This window comes from Perca fluviatilis, chromosome 6 (genome assembly GCF_010015445.1).
Source record: "Perca fluviatilis chromosome 6, GENO_Pfluv_1.0, whole genome shotgun sequence".
Taxonomy (NCBI): Eukaryota; Metazoa; Chordata; class Actinopteri; order Perciformes; family Percidae; genus Perca; species Perca fluviatilis.
In genome coordinates, this window is record NC_053117.1 from 11,999,617 (window position 1) to 12,016,814 (window position 17,198).

The following is a 17,198-nucleotide window of genomic DNA, read 5'->3' on the forward strand; positions in this document are numbered from 1 at the left end:
GCGTGTTTGCTGAATGCTGCACATGTGTTGTCAAATTAATGAAGTTGTTTTCTTAATTTGCTTGTGTTCTGTCTATTTGCATGTGTTTTCTGAAGTTGCAGGGCGTTTGCCCCTGTCGGCCACCGTAACTGTGTGTCTGAGTCCTGCATCCGACACATTGCAGTTTAAGAAATGAAGAATTATTTAAAGAAAGGCAGCATAAAAAAGAAATGCTTCATCCTTGATTTAAAAGAACTGAGTTGCGGAGGACTTGCAGTTTTCTGGGAGTTTGTTCCAGATATGTGGTGCATAAAAACTGAACGCTGCTTCCCCCTGTTTAGTTCTGACTCTGGGGACAGAAAGTAGACGTGTCCCAGACACCCTGAGAGGTTTGGGTGGTTCATAAGGTAGCAGCAGATCAGAAATGTATTTTGGCCCCAAACGTTTTAGTGCTACGACGGACGATGACCAGCCAGCACCACAAGCCATGAGGTCCACCAAGAATGGGAAGCCAGCCAGGCTAACCACCTGGAAGAAGGCTGACCTGGACAACCTAGCCCTGCCTGAGTAATAGCACTCTCCCTCTCACTTTATTGACACGCCATTCCAGTACTTCAGCATGTTTTTCAGCCCCCAGGTCATCCAGCATATAACATATCACACCAACCTGTATGTGACCCAAAAGTACGTCACGTCACGTTACCACCACCGAAGATGAGCTCATGAAATTTGTGGCTATCCTGACGTACATGGGGATTGCTGAGCTGCCGGCTGTGGATGACTACTGGGCAATGGAGACAAGAGTCCATCAAGTCGCAAACCTGATTTCATCTAAGAAGTTCAGGCTGATGAAAAGGCTTGTCCACTTCAATGACAACAGTCAAATCCCTGGCACCATCGACAGATTTTTCAAAATCCGGCCACTGTTCAGTTACTTGAGCAGTTTGTGGATGAGGTAATGGTTGCTCACAAAGGCAAGACAGCTGGCAACCTGAGGCAGTACATCAACAGCAAGATGGACAAACAGGGATTCAAGCTGTCTGCCAGAGCTTCTGAGGATGGCTTCATCCATGACATGGTGCTATATCAAGGGAAGACTACGCTGGAGGCCCACGGTGTCCCCCTGACACCTGAATAAACAACCATGTGTGTCACCAGCCAGATAGTCTCCATCCTGGCGAGCACCATGTCCTTCTCCACCACCCATCTCTGAGGACAAATTCTTTACCAGCCTGGAGTGCAATACCTAAAGGATAAGAACTGCAGGTACACAGGGACAACAGAATAGGCAAGCCTAGCACCTCTGCTGATATCCCAAAGCCAAACCCCAGATATTAATGTGCTGTTTGACATCTCCCTTTTCCATGCCCCTTTAAACACCACCTGCCAGACCTGCATGTACTGCAGCAGGAAGGGGAATATTTTGAGGTCAAACGTGATTTACAGGGTATGCAAGGTCCATCTGTGCCTCAATGCTGAGCGCAACTACTTCATGAAGCACTTGTCTAAGTGACTGGACTTGACATGTGTAAGAAAAAAAAGAAAAAATCCTAAGTAAAAGAAGAAATGTTACTAAATTATAATTTTAAATGTTCATTTTTAGGTTTTTATGGAGTTTGAAACATAAAATTTTTTCCTAAATAAAAGAAACAATGTTCTTACATATTAATAAAAAAAAATCCTAAATAAATATGTTTAAGTTACTAACTTCTAAGTTTATACGTGTTTTTCTTATACTTTATATATATATATATATATACACACATACACTTTTTGGGAAAAAACATTACCCTAGATGGGCGAGGAACCATACACAGCAAAATCAGAAGTGTTGGATTTTCAGTGTTAGGGTTGAGTGTAAAAATATAGTTATTTAAACTCAGGTTTAGTGTTAATCAACTACAAGAGAGTTATTCTTCAAAAAGAGTTGTTGTTAATACAGGGAGTCACATGTCATATTCTGCAAACAACTCTACAGTGTTGATTTTAGAGCACTATCCAAGCAATGGTAGGGTCAGTGGAAGAGCTTGTAAATGATATTCACAGTCAAGCGAGAGACTGTACTTCAGAGATTCAAGGAACAGACTTTGAAAAAAAGTGAGACAGTTGTTTTGAACAACTACAAAATCCTTTCTCAGTCTTAAATACAGGAGCCAAGCGACAGAAGTTCTTCAAGGAAAAGTGGGAAATAGTTGGGCCTGTTGAGTATGTTCTTGGGATTTGATGTACGTAGAGATGGAACAACAGGAGTTTACAATTGGATCCCTGTAAAGGTGTAGACACATTAGGCCGATGGTCAACGAAAAGATGACAGAAAAGCCAATCGAGATGATCAGTCGCGTCCCCGAGGTCCAAAAAACTGCCCCGGGACACACTGAGGCGACACCAACTTGAGAAATGTAACACGTCTTCATACCAGCAGGCGGCACTACTCTATATTGTTGCCCAAGAAATGAAAACCGGCAGCTGATTGGACAAACGCGTCACATGGGTTTGTTTTCTCCGGAAATTCAAAGCCAGACTGTCATGGCGGCCGTTCAGAATACGATCTCATATTGTACTAAAATAGTTCACTGAAATGTGTTTCTGAAAACATTTTAAGCGAGAAATAGGCCATGCAGTTGCTGAATCTGTCTTCATTTCAGCTCAACAAAGGTCAGTTTAAAAGATTTTGGTCAGATTTTGAGAGACTCTAGTCACCTCATTCCGCTCGCCATTTCCAGGTGAGTCCCGACTGCTCTGCCGGCGACTGAACATGTCAGGTCGGCCAAAATGAAGGCCGACAGCCCCCCAGACTGACGACGGCACGGGACACACCGAACAGATTCGAGTCACTGACCTCGCCAGACTGTTCAACGGCCAATAATCGGCTTAATGTGTCCAAACCATAACAGATAAGTTTGTGTATGTACCCATCTTAGGAACCCTGAAGTCTATGTTCAAAAATAGTGAAATATGTGAAAGTTTCCTGCATGCCAAACAAGAGGAAGAAGGTATTTTTAAATATATATGTGATGGTACATACTTGAATGATTTGTTTTTTCAGGAAAAACATGCTTTACAGATTCAACTGTATTATGATAATTTTGAGACCACAAATCCCTTTGGATCGAAGAAGGGGATACACAAACTTGGTTGTATTTACTTTATATTGCGGAACCTGCCCACAAAATGCAATTCTGTGTTGATGAATATTCATGTTCACTTTTTCACTCACAAGACCTGAAAAAGTATGGATTTGATGAAATAGTGAAGCCTCTCGTTGATGTTAAAAAACTAGAAAATGAAGGAATAGAAGTGCCTTTCACTGACTCACCATTGCTAGGGTCTGTTATTCAAGTAACTGGTGATAACCTTGGTTTACATGGGCTGTTTGGTTATGTTGAGTATTTTGCTGCAACATACTGCTGTAGATTTTGTTTAACCACTAAGGAAAAGTTTCAATGCGTCTTCACTGAAGATCACCCTGGCTTGATTTTTCGTACAAAAGAAATCCATGCAGAACATTGTTCAGCTCTACACGAAAACCCTATGTTGGTGACATTTGGTGTCAAGAAGACATGCTTGCTCAATACATTGCATTTTTTTTCACACCTCTGACAACTATGCAGTTGACATCATGCACAACCTGCTGAAGGTGTAGTGCAGTACAAACTGAAACTTGTCTTTCAATACCTTGTCAAGGAGAAACTTTTATCTTTGGAATCATTGTCACAGATAATTCAAAGTTTGAACTATGGTTATACTGAGAGAAGAAACAGGCCAAGTGGGTTGAAAATGGATGAGGGCAAAGATCTTGGATTGAATGCTATTCAGTCATGGTGCCTTTTGCGAAACGCTCCTCATTTTTGGTGATCTAGTTGAAAGAAATAAGTTATTGGAACCTGCTCCTCCTCTTGCTTCAAATCGTGAATATAGTGTTTTCACCAGTTGTTACTAACAGTATGACATATCATCTGAAGCATTTAATTAATGATCATCACAAGCTATTCAAATCTTTGTTTCCTGAGAAAAGACTTATTCCAAAGCATCATTTTATGATCCATTACCCAAGTTGTATTCGTAAAAAAGGCCCACTCCTTCATGTATGGTGAATGAGGTTTGAGGCCAAACACAATTTTAAGAAATTATGCCAATTATTAGTACCACTGCATTTATGGCTATGACTGTGTAATAACTTTACTAAAATCAAGGCATTGCAATTGTATAAATTGATATTAAAGTTGAATTAAAAAATATCTAGCAGAAATATGGCTACATTCTGATAGTCACAGTATATAGTAGCCTAAGAACAGAATAGCTTACCTATTGTTATTATTATTATTATTTGAGGCACTTTCTTGCAGGATTTCACTGAACATATGAGACAACGAGGGTGCATGCCCCTCATCTGGTGCAGAGAGACGAGTCGTTTTTTTCTGCGCTCTGATCTCCTCCTGCGCTGGGCGCTGCTCCGTCTCCGTCTCCACGCGGGTTCGCATCCATCGCGGCCTGGATCATTTCTCGTGCGCCCTGCTTTATTTCCGCATCCAAGTAATGGTCTTTATAACGCGGATCAAGTACAGTCACGATGAAGTGCAGAGGATCCGAATAGATCTCAGTGAAACGTGTGCTGACAGACTCTAAGAGCGTACTTTTCATTGTTTTCACTCCGTGGTCCGTCTCAACCTCTTTGCTTAGAAGACGCTTTGCAGGTGGATCGGATACTGACACACGTGCAGGTCGCAGTTTCTGTTTGCGTCATCACAAAATTTTGGCCGTATTGTTTCGGTGTTAAAAGTATTTTATTTTCATTTCTATTGATGAGTTGATTTATTATAGACCCTATGATAAACAGTTCTCTAATGAGATATAAAATATAACCTTGCCATGTTGTGTTGGCTATTGTTTTGTGTGACCTGTGCTATTGAGGCTGCTTGTTAAGCAAATGCTATGTTTGTGGTTGAGTTTTATTTGAACAACCTTTTGTATTGGTGTTTTTCTTCTTTGTAATAGTTAAGTACTAGGAATATACTGAATTCAAAGGTAAAATTGTACCATGATTATAACTCCCAACAGTGTTTTAAAAAAAATATATAAATCAACTCTACAAGAGTAAAATATAGAGTTTCATTTTAAATCCTCTATAGTGTTACATAGCAGCAACTCTAGTCGGTGTTAAAACAGAATTAGGCTGATATGAAACAAACAAAAACTCCTCGATGCAAAATGACTTGCCTTGAAGCTTCGTTAAATCAATGTTACCAACGTTGTATCGCTGACGGACGGTGTTTCCGCACGGAGCATTATTACTGTCGCGCACCAGACGCGGCTCAGTCTGCTGTAGTGATGTGACAACCGGCTCTTTTACGCGAGTCGGTTCAACCGGACGGTTGTTGGTTGGCGAACCGAGTCTATAGATTCGGTCAACAGTTCACGTGCCTGCGGCTGCGGCATACGGCTACTCCCGGTCTCGGCAGTAGCCGGGTGCCCGGGACAGCCTGTAACATTCACTTCTCTAACATTTAACTTAACATAACTAAGATAACATGTGTATTTGTATGTGATGTACTTCCCAATCAATAATGTGTGAATTTCCGAACACAATCACCTAAGATGCATCAGAAACAAGGCTTGGTTAATAACTCAAACTTGCCGAGAACCGTTAGACAAACCGTTTGCTCATATACTCGAGCGTTGTTAACGGTTACATTCGGTCTCGACTCCCGGTCTCGGCAGTAGCCGGGTGCCCGCCCGGTCTTCTCGTGACAGCCTGTAACATTACTTTTTAATTTAACTTCTCTAACATTTAACTAAACAAAACAAATAACGTGTATTTGTATGTGATGTACTTCCCAATCAATAATGTGTGAATTTCCGAACACAATCACCTAAGATGCATCAGAAACAAGGCTTGGTTAATAACTCAAACTTGCCGAGAACCGTTAGACAAACCGTTTGCTTATATACTTTGCAGCGTTGTTAACGCGTTACATTCGGTCTCGACTCCGGTCTCGGCAGTAGCCGGTGCCGCCCGTCTCTTGAAGGCTGTAACATTCACTTCTCTAACATTTAACTTAACATAACTAAGATAACGTGTACTTCCCAATCAATAATGTGTGAATTTCCGAACACAATCACCTAAGATGCATCAGAAACAAGGCTTGGTTAATAACTCAAACTTGCCGAGAACCGTTAGACAAACTGTTTGCTTATATACTCGAGCGGTTGTTAACGGTTACATTCGGTCTCGACTCTCGGCAGTGCAGACTCTCGGCAGTAGCCGGGTGCACGGTCTCTACAACTCTCTTAACAACTCTTTCGGTCCAATGAATCGTGCTGCTCGAGGTAGCCCATTTCCTGATTGATTCTACCACCACTCCAGTGGAGGCGCTAATGAGGTAAAAAACAGGAGTGAGTTGGTTCATTGACGTATGGCACTCGATTCTCCTGGCTCAGTGACACGAATCGGGTTAATAACCGGCTCTTCGGTCAGTTCGTCATCACTAGTCTGCTGCTGGCGACACATGCCAGAGTGTAAATAGCAAGGGGCTAAGAGAAGAGACAGGCTGGAGAAAACGACAGAAAGTGTCCAAAGTTTGGAATCAGTTCAAACGTAATTAAAACAAAAACTCTGTACAGTGTGTCTACTGCAAAATCAAACTAGCTTACCACAATAATAGCACGACGTCAGTGCTTCAGCATCTCAACAGAAAACATGGAGTCTAACTTAATCCTCCATTCCACGAAGCGGACCCGACAAAAGTAAATCACAGAGTCGTATGGACGATGAAACTACACCAAACACAACAACTACCAAAATCAAAGACAAGAAAATACGTAGTGGTGACCACGATCTGATCTAAAGAGCTGACGCATTGACTATCCCTTCGGAAAAAACAGCTGATTGTTGCGCATCTCTCTCTCTCTCTCTCTCTCTCTCTCTCTCCAAGTGCTGAATTAACAATGCTGATTTTGCTGTGTATATGGTTACTTCATTGACCTTGTTTTGCAACATTAATGTTTAAAAGTCATGTAATATGGGCGCCTGGGTAGCTCACCTGGTATAGCGCGCGTCCATATACAGTGGCTATACGTAGCGCCAGCAGGTTCGGTTTCTACCTGCGGCCCTTTGCTGCATGTCATTCCCCCCTCTCCCCTTTCATGTCTAAAGCTGTCCTTAAAATGCCACAAAATTTGTTTAAAAAAAAGTCAATATCCTCCAATAACATTCTAGGGTTGAAATTTTGAATTTCCAAGTATTGCAATAAGTGCGCTATAAAGGGTTAATGTACCGTAAAATAAAGTGTGACCCACCTCACTGTGAACGTGGGTCCTTGACTTCCTGACAGGCAGACGCCAGGTGGTGAGGGTGGGCGGACACATGTCTTACATGCTCATCCTTAACACCGGAGCACCCCAGGGCTGTGTTTTGAGCCCCATGATGTACATGGATAACAATGAAAAGGACCTGACTGCTGGTGTCAGGACAATAACCTACTCATTAATGTCGGCAAGGCTAAGAAGGTGATAGTGGACTTTGGGAAGAAGCATTTCAACGGGTAATATCAACGGGTCTTTGATGGACAGCCAAGTACCTTGGTGTCCACATCATAGAGGGTCTATATGTTTAGACACTCAAAGCACTTGGTTAAGGTAAGGGAAAGATGGTTTTCTTAGTTAAATGTAAAAAAGACAACACTGACTTGGAAGCACAGGACAGGATAATTGTATCAAGTCTGAGAAAGGCAAGAGAGACTGTTTCAATTCAGACACCTGAGGAAATTCCAGGTATTCCCACAAATACTGAGGAATTTCTACTCTTGCATCATCAAGACCGTCCTGACGGGGATCATCGCTGCCTGGTATGAAAACGGGAAAGGAGCGCAAGGCCCTGCAAAGAGTTGTTCTACCCTCCCTAAAGAATATTTATGCCAGGCGCTGCAAGAAAAAGGCTAGGAGAATCAGCCCTTTCTCCCTGTTGAAGTCTGGAAGAATTGAGTTGACTGAGTGCAAAACTGTCTCCTAGATATTACTTTATATATAATAGTACTTATTTGCAACAGCAAATACATTTGGGGGTAAATGTAATGCTGATTGAATTCCATTTTTCATCTACATAAGGAACAGTTTTTAATTACTATATTTGCCAAGTTGCAAAATGTTTGCAAAAACATTTGCAAAACACGGTCTGAAGTATTTGTTTTCCTTACAATATCTGCTCTTTGCAATGCAATATCTACTCATAGCGACCAAAACATAATTAACATTTTTTATTTACTTATGTATTAGCCTATATGTTTAGACATATAAAGCACTTGGTTTATGTAAGAGAAAGATGGTTGTCTTAGTTATTAAATATAAAAAAGACAACACTGACTTGAAGCACAAGACAGGGTGGTTTTATAAAATAATTGCTTTGGTTGCCTAAATCTTACAAGTTATTACTATTGGTAGGCAAACAAAGTTAGTTTATTGCAGTTCTCTCACTTTTAGAACATGAATAGGAAATTGACTATACAGGTATTTTTCTGTTGTGTTGTAAGGTGGCTTATTTTTAGCAAGCATTTTTCTAACAAAGAGATCAATGTGTTGTGGCAAATGGTGATTTAGCAATTCAGAAAGCATTGAAACAGGTGATTCAGTGTGAATAAATCTTCTCTTGGGGAGCAGCCAGACAGGCCTTGGTTGTTGACTTTGTTGTAGGATGAGTCTGTCTTGGGATCGCCTTGGGATCCCCCAGTCAGAGCTGGTTAATGTGGCTTGGGAAAGGGAAGTTTGGGGTCCCCTGCTGGAGCTGCTCCCCCCGCGACCCGACACCGGATAAGCGGAAGAAGATGGATGGATGGATGGATGAGTCTGTCTTCCAAAATGTCACAACACTAAAGGTCACGATGACCTCCGGGAACACTATTCCAGTCCTGAACTGACTGCTGTCAGACATGAGCAGGGGGGGGGGGGCGACAATCACAAAAACTATCATCCTGGATAATAAATTGTTTTGAGTATGATAGATGCCATTTCCAAATCCTGCAACAGTATATTTACTTCCTTTTAAAGTCTGCATTGCACAATGCATCTACAACTGCCTTATCAACTGGATCACTCTATTAACTTGTACCATAAGCACACACACACACACACACACACACACGCACACCCATGCACGCATATTACTTACCGTCCTCTCCTCCATGCCATGTCCTTGCTTTTGGTTGGCCTCTTGGCTGTCGGGTGGCGGGGAGACACTCCGGCCCTGAGGGTCCACCCAACTGTACACGTGATTGGTAATGTAGCCTCCGGGGATCCGACCCATGGAACACACTGAAATAGCCATCTGTTTGCATCCCTTTAGTACCTGCATCACGAGAAGAGGGTAAGGTTGTGAAAGTGCTACACACGGGAGGTTTCATTAGTAAAGAGAATGCTGTTTTGTGATTCCCAAATTTCAGAGGCTTTTTGTTAGGGCTGTGTATTGGCAAGAATCTGGCGATACGATACGTATCGATCAATTTTTTATTATTTTTTCATTTTAAACATTCAGAACAGACAAACACACTTGAACAAGAAAAATCACTCACTCCCACCCCCCATTGGGATTTTTTTAAAGTATAATTTTCGAAAAACTAATATTTAAAAAAGACATGATGTTCATAAAAGTCAAAGAAGTTTACTTTAGGTAAGCAATTCAGTACACAGAAAATCAAACTGCCAGTTTGGGATTGTGGTTCACAGGTTCTTAGTGAGCAAATTTGTATATGCTAAAGTAGGCAAAAGTTCAGCCATAGCTACAATGTTAGCTACTAGCAAAAAGTCAGGCACTGCTAGGCACTGTTAGGCAAGGACACTAGAGTTGTGTCTCAGCATAGCCATCTAGCAGTAGGGGGTTTAAACACAACATAACCGTTTTTTTTTTTTTTTATCGATATTACTTTTTGAAAATCGATACAGTATTGCTAAATAAAATATTGCGATACTCAAGTACACCCCTACTTTTTGTTTTCCCCTTTTAAATCTGTCCAATCCAACAGAGATACATTATACACTTTTTATTGTCTTCTAAATGTTTCCGAACAATGTTGCTCAAAAATAGGGTCTGGCAGATGTATCTTTGCACGATTTTTAGTCAGTGTGATGTTTATCTGAAAACAAGTGCTGAAATATGGTAGTTTTCATCAAAGCTGCTTTTTTGTCATTGTCTGTCCATGTTTCTTTCACTGTACCTTTTTAATGCTTTTCATTCCTGTTTTCTGACACTGGTCCATTGGAACGTGCAATGAGTGATCATGATAGGGCACACTGACTACGTTTACATGCACATAATATTCCGGTTCTTGCCCTTATTCCGAAAAAGATGATATTCCGACTAAGCATTTACATGGCTAATGAAAGTGAATATTCCACTAATATTCCTGTTTACATGTAGCCGTGCAAAATGCGTTTTTTTCAGAGTTAATAAGTGGTTTCGGACTTGCTGGATCGTGCGAACACAGCGTCCCTCTTTCATTCCTTCATCCAGCTTCTTGAAAAGTTCGGCGTAGCAATGTGTTCGCATACCCAAAAACCTGTTGATATCCAAGTCTTTGATAATGTTTAAAAGTAGCTTTCTTCTTCTTATCAGGTTTGCAGCCTTTCAAACTGTTGGCTGGTTTATTTGTGTACACCAACCACAGTAACACTCAGAGCTGACTGTAAGCCTGCGATAAACCCCCCGATTGAGACGCATATTCCCGAATGCGCTGTATACATGTCACAAGAATGCCTCTAAAACCTGAATAATACCGAAATATCCCACGTCTTAATTGAAAAATGCTATATTTGGAAAAAGGACATTTTCGGAATATCCAACTGCAATATGCAGATTACCAGAGGTGGAAAAAGTACTAAAATATTGTACTCAAGTAAAAGTACCAATACTGGCCTAAAGGTTAAAGAAGAGAGCTTGTGACTGGAAAGTTGCCAGTTCAAGACTGGCCAGATAAAATCTGGTTGGGGAAAGTGAAAGAGCAGTGCTTTACATTTGGTAGGTTATTTCTCTGTGGTAACAATGCTTTTTGGCAATAAATCTTATACCGTTGGAAAGCCTGTTTAGTTCCCTTTCAAATAGTGCCCCACTTGTAAGGAACATGCATTTGTGGGATGAGCAGCAGCGCTGCATATGTGGGTTGCGCCCATGAAAGATTTGCCAAATCTTCTCTGCCAATGCCAAACAGCTTATTCTGCCATTGACTCGTTTGGTGGATTGGACGATTCTGCCTTCGGCAGTTGGATCGTAGGGTGGAGTGTGGAGAAGAATCGGAGAACGTTATGCTGATTGCTGCACCGATAGAGTAACACCTTTTGGTGGAGGCAGTGTGATGGTGTCCCTCACTGGAAAAACGAGGCTTGTCATCATTGGAGGCAGTCTCAATGCAGAGAGATATAGAGATGAGATTCTGCAACCAATGGCAATCCCATATCTCCACAGTCTGGGACCGAACTCTATCCTCCAAGATGACAATGCTCGCCCCCACAGGGCGGGGTTTATCAGAGACTACCTCCAGAATGTGGGAGTGGAGAGGATGGAATGGCCTGCCAGCAGTCCTGACCTCAACCCCACTGAACATTTGTTGGATCAGCTTGGGCATGCTGTTCGTGCCAGAGTGACCAACACAACCACGTTGGCTGACTTGCGACAAATGCTGGTTGAAGAATGGGATGCCATCCCACAGCAGTGTGTGACCAGGCTGGTAACCAGCATGAGGAGGTGCCAGGCTGTTGTGGCTGTGTATGGTTCTTCCACACGCTACTGAGGCTCCGGTTTGTGAAATGAATAAATTGTTAAATTGCCAACATGTCTTGTTCCTTCAAACTTCAATCATCCAATCCACCAAACACCAAACGAGTCAATGGCAGAATAAGCTGTTTGGCATTGGCAGAGAAGATTTGACAAATTTTTCATGTGCTCATCCCACAAATGCATGTTCCTTACAAATGGGGCACCATTTGAAAGGGAACTAAACAGGCTTTCCAACGGTATAAGATTTATTGCCAAAAAGCATTGTTACCACAGAGAAATAATCTACCAAAGACAAATTTCCTTACTTTTTGTGATAAGTTTATATATACACTACCGGTCAAAAGTTTTAGAACACCCCAATTTTTCCAGGTTTTTATTGAAATTCATGCAGTTCAATGTCTTATTGTACTCTGAAATGAAAGAATAGAACAAATGAACAATTTAAGTTAAAAAAGAAATCATGGAATCAATTTATAAACCAAAATGTATTCTAAATTTTTATTCATCCAAGTAGCCCCCTTTGGCAGATATAACAGCTGAACACACTCGTGGCATTCTTTCTACAATGGAAATCAAATATTCCCATAAATGTGTGGCACTTGTAGGTTGCTTTGCTTTCACTTTTCTGTCCAGTTCATCCCAAACCAGCTCAATGGGGTTTAAGTCTGGTGACTGTGCTGGCCACTCAATGTTTTTAAGCTTACCATCTTGTTCTTTTTTCCTAAGGTAGTTGTGGCATAGCTTGGACTTATGTTTTGGGTCATTATCTTGCTGTAGGATGAACCCCTGACCAACTGTGTGATGCGTGATGAACCGGAGATTTCAAGATTAGTCCATAACACCTTCTTCCAGTCTTCAGTAGTCCATTGACAATGTTTCTTGGCCCAGGCAAGCCTCTTTTTCTTATTCTGACGTCTTAGCAATGGCTTTCTTGCTGCAACTCGACCTATCAAACCTACAGCTCAAAGTCTTCTCTTTACAGTTGAAACTGAGACTTGCTTATTACGACCACTATTAAGCTGTGCATGAAGCTGTTGTCCTATGAGCCGCCTGTCACGCAAGCTGTTTACTCTCAGAAACTTGTCTTGTGGCTTTGGGTCTGCCAGACCTCTTCCTGTCAGAGTTTCCTCCAGTTTCTAAGTGCCTTTTGATGGTGAAGAATACTGTACTCACGTTTCCATTGACCCATTTTTATCCGAATTAAGTGATATCGAATGAAAAATGCCTTATGGAAACAGTAAAATCCGATTGAATTTCATGAATATCGACTCAAAGAAAATACGTTCGGTCTCATCGGATTTTCTCTTGATCGATATACGGCTTACACAATAAACGCTGATGGAAACGTTATTTGCCGAATGAATAATGAATTGCGATTAAGTTTTCGGTCATTTTATGGTTGCAACCCGCAATAAAACGAAGAAGAAGAAGTTTCAGTTCATTTCCGCCCAGAATTTCCGCTCTGTTTGCACACATGACAGGTGTCAACAAAAACAGATGTAAGTGGACAAACGAGGAGACAAGATACTTTCTTAATTTAACAGAAAAATATAACAGCTATTTTAGATAGCAAAAATCTAAGAAACGCCATCATTTATCAGGAGCTCGCGAAGGAAATGACCAAAGGTTACGACAGGGACATTCTAAAACGCTTAACGTGAAAAAGCTTAACGTGGTTTAATGTATCTAAACAACGATCAATCATCACCAGATTTATCATGGTTATATCTTGTCATGAACACTTAAGCCTGTCAAAAAAACTAAATCGAAATCCATCGATTATAGAAGTTATCTCACGTTAATATTTTCTTCATCAGTGGCCGTATTAATATTATTAATATGGCGAGGAAAAAGCTTAACGTGGTTTAATTTACCTAAACAATGATCAATCATCACCAGATTTCTCTCTCATATTACCCATCATAACCACGGAAAACTGTCAAATAATCTTACCCAATGTCCAATTATTATGGACATTATCTGACATAAAGCGTTTCTGCTTCAGGGCAGCGGAGCGGCTGGGGGTTGACTCTCCACGGTTCTCATTGGCTTTATAAGTCATAATGTGAAAAAGCTTAACATGGTTTAATGTACCTAAACAACGATCAATCATCACCAAAAAATCCTCTTCTATATTGCTCATCATAACCACTTAAAACGGTCAAATCTAACCCAATGTCCAAATATTATGGACGTTATCTGACACGTTAACGTGAGATAACTTAATCGTTGGATTTCGATTTAGTTTTTTTGACAGGCTTAAGTGTTCATGACAAGATATGACCATGATACATCTGGTGATGATTGATCGTTGTATTAGAATAAACCACGTTAACTTTTCACGATAGCGCTTTAGAATGTCCCTTACGACAAGCCGTGGGACGTCCTGCGGAGTAAATGGAAGGCGCTCAAACAGCGATACACGGCTAAAAAAAGAGAGTTGTCTCGCAGCGGTGCCGGAGGGAAAATAAAAGGCAAGTTCCACCTTTTAGATGAGCTGGATCAGATCCTCGGCCAAAGGCCCATCGGAGCTTATAGTTTGGCTTCTAATATTAACAACAACTACTTCTGTCTAGCAAAACTTTGTTCGCAAACGTTCGCTTGAATCTTGTGCGATTCAGTGCAAAAAATGAATGGAAACACCTTAAAATGTCTCAAATCAATTCGATATACTAATTTAATCGCAAAACAGCATGTGACATCATTACGCACAGGTTTTTATTCGCTTAAAAGCCGTTGGATGGAAACACATTTTCACCAGCTTTATTCGCATGAGGTTTTTTTACCGAACTTCAGATAATTCGATTGACAAGTGGATGGAAACTTAGCTACTGACACCTTGACTTTCTTCGCAATTTCTCTGTAGGAAAGACCAACATTCTTAAGTGTTATGAAGGTCTGTCTCTCTTCCATTGTTAATTGCCTTTTTCCCGCCATTTTTATAGCAACACACTACTTTCTGCAGTACAATACTATTCAAATAATGCTCACGAGGGTACGGTACCACAATGTGTTCCAACAATACTTTTATACAAACAGAGGGGGTTGTAAGTAATCCAGACAAGTTGGAACACCTGTGGGAATTGGTAGCACCAACTTTCAAAGCTTGATCAACCTCCATTTCATTGTTTACCCATTTCTTGTTCCCTGAAAAAGGCCCTTTTGTAAAATACTGAAATGTACATTATTTTTCATCTTTTTTTTTTTTAACCTCAGGCAGTTCACCACTTACCTTTTGTACCATTTCAAGCTATTCATTGGACTTGAACTGCTAAAATTTCAAAAATAAAAAAATAAATAAAAAGAATTGGGTTGTTCTAAAACTTTTGACCAGTAGAGAGAGAGAGTGTGTGTGTGTGTGTGTGTGTGTGTGTGTGTGTGTGTGTGTGTGTGTGTGTGTGTGTGTGTGTGTGTGTGTGTGTGTGTGTGTACGGAGCCACTCCTTAGTTGCCCTGGCAACTAAGGGTCATTGGGTCATTGTCATGCTGAAAGACCCAGCCACGACCCATCTTCAATGCTCTTACTGAGGAAAGGTTGTCGGCCAAGATCTCGCGATACATGGCCCCATCCATCCGTCGTCCTGTCCCCTTTGCAGAAAAGCATCCCCAAACAATGAGGTTTCCACCTCCATGCTTCACGGTTGGGATGGTGTTCTTGGGGTTGTACTCATCCTTCTTCTTCCTCCAAACACGGCGAGTGGAGTTTAGACCAAAAAGCTCTCTTTTTGTTTCATCAGACCACATGACCTCCCATTCATCCTCTGGATCATCCAGATGGTCATTGGCAAACTTCCGACGGGCCTGGACATGCGCTGGCTTGAGCAGGGGGACCTTGCGTGCGCTGCAGGATTTTAATCCATGACGGCGTAGTGTGTTACTAATGGTTTTCTTTGAGACTGTGGTTCCAGCTCTCTTCAGGTCATTGACCAGGTCCTGCCATGTAGTTCTGGGCTGATCCCTCACCTTCCTCATGATCATTGATGCCTCACGAGGTGAGATCTTGCATGGAGCCCCAGACCGAGGGAGATTGACCGTCATCTTGAACTTCTTCCATTTTCTAATAATTGCGCCAACAGTTGTTGCCTTCTCACCAATATGCTTGCCTATTGTCCTGTAGCCTATCCCAGCCTTGTGCAGGTCTACAATTTTATCCCTGATGTCCTTACACAGCTCTCTGGTCTTGGCCATTGTGGAGAGGTTGGAGTCTGTTTGATTGAGTGTGTGGACAGGTGTCTTTTATACAGGTAACGAGTTCAAACAGGTGCAGTCAATACAGGTAATGAGTGGAGAACAGGAGGGCTTCTTAAAGAAAAACTAACAGGTCTGTAGCTAAGTTTCCATCCACTTGTCAATCGAATTATCTGAAGTTCGGTAAAAAAACTCATGCGAATAAAGCTGGTGAAAGTGTGTTTCCATCCAACAGCTTTAAAGCGAATAAAAACCTGTGCGTAATGACGTCACATGCTGTTTTGCGATTAAATTGGTATATCGAATTGATTTGAGACATTTTATGGTGTTTCCATTCATTTTTGAACTGAATCGCACAAGATTCAAGCAAACTTTTGCGAACAAAGTTTTGCTAGACAAAAGTAGTTGTTAATATTAGAAGCCAAGCTATAGCCTAAGCTCTGATGGGCTTTTGGCTGAGGACCAGCTCATCAAAAAGGTGGAACTTGCCTTATATTTTCCCTCCGGCACCGCTGCGAGACAACTATCTTTTTTGAGCCGTGTATCGCTGTTTGAGCGCCTTCCATTTACTCCGCAGGACGTCCCACGGCTTGTCGTAAGGGACATTCTAAAACGCTTAACGTGAAAAAGCTTAACATGGTTTAATATCTAAACAACGATCAATCATCACCAGATGTATCATGGTCATATCTTGTCATGAACACTTAAGCCTGTCAAAAAAACTAAATCGAAATCCAACGATTATAAGTTATCTCACGTTAATGTGTCAGATAACGTCCATAATATTTGGACATTGGGTTAGATTTGACCGTTTTAAGTGGTTATGATGAGCAATATAGAAGAGGATTTTTTTGGTGATGATTGATCGTTGTTTAGATACATTAAACCATGTTAAGCTTTTTCACATTATGACTTACAAAGCCAATGAGAACCGTGGAGTCAACCCCCAGCCGCTCCGCTGCCCTGAAGCAGAAACGCTTTATGTCAGATAACGTCCATAATAATTGGACTTTGGGTTAGATTATTTGACAGTTTTCCGTGGTTATGATGGGTAATATGAGAGAGAAATTTGGTGAGGATTGATCATTGTTTAGGTACATTAAACCACGTTAAGCTTTTTCCTCGCCATATTAATAATATTAATACGGCCACTGATGAAGAAAATATTAACGTGAGATAACTTCTATAATCGATGGATTTCGATTTAGTTTTTTTGACAGGCTTAAGTGTTCATGACAAGATATAACCATGATAAATCTGGTGATGATCATCAT

The 17,198-nt window shown here is 41.2% G+C and overlaps 1 protein-coding gene across 2 annotated transcripts in view; it reads right to left on the reverse strand.

Moving 5' to 3' along the window:
- LOC120561001 (whirlin-like) overlaps positions 1-17,198 on the reverse strand; it is a 159,997-nt gene that overhangs the window by 97,967 nt on the left and 44,832 nt on the right. For both annotated transcript variants that reach the window (XM_039803942.1, XM_039803941.1), the window contains exon 2: positions 9,140-9,316. In XM_039803942.1, the coding sequence (XP_039659876.1) occupies positions 9,140-9,316 (177 nt within the window). The remainder of the gene's footprint in view (positions 1-9,139; positions 9,317-17,198) is intronic.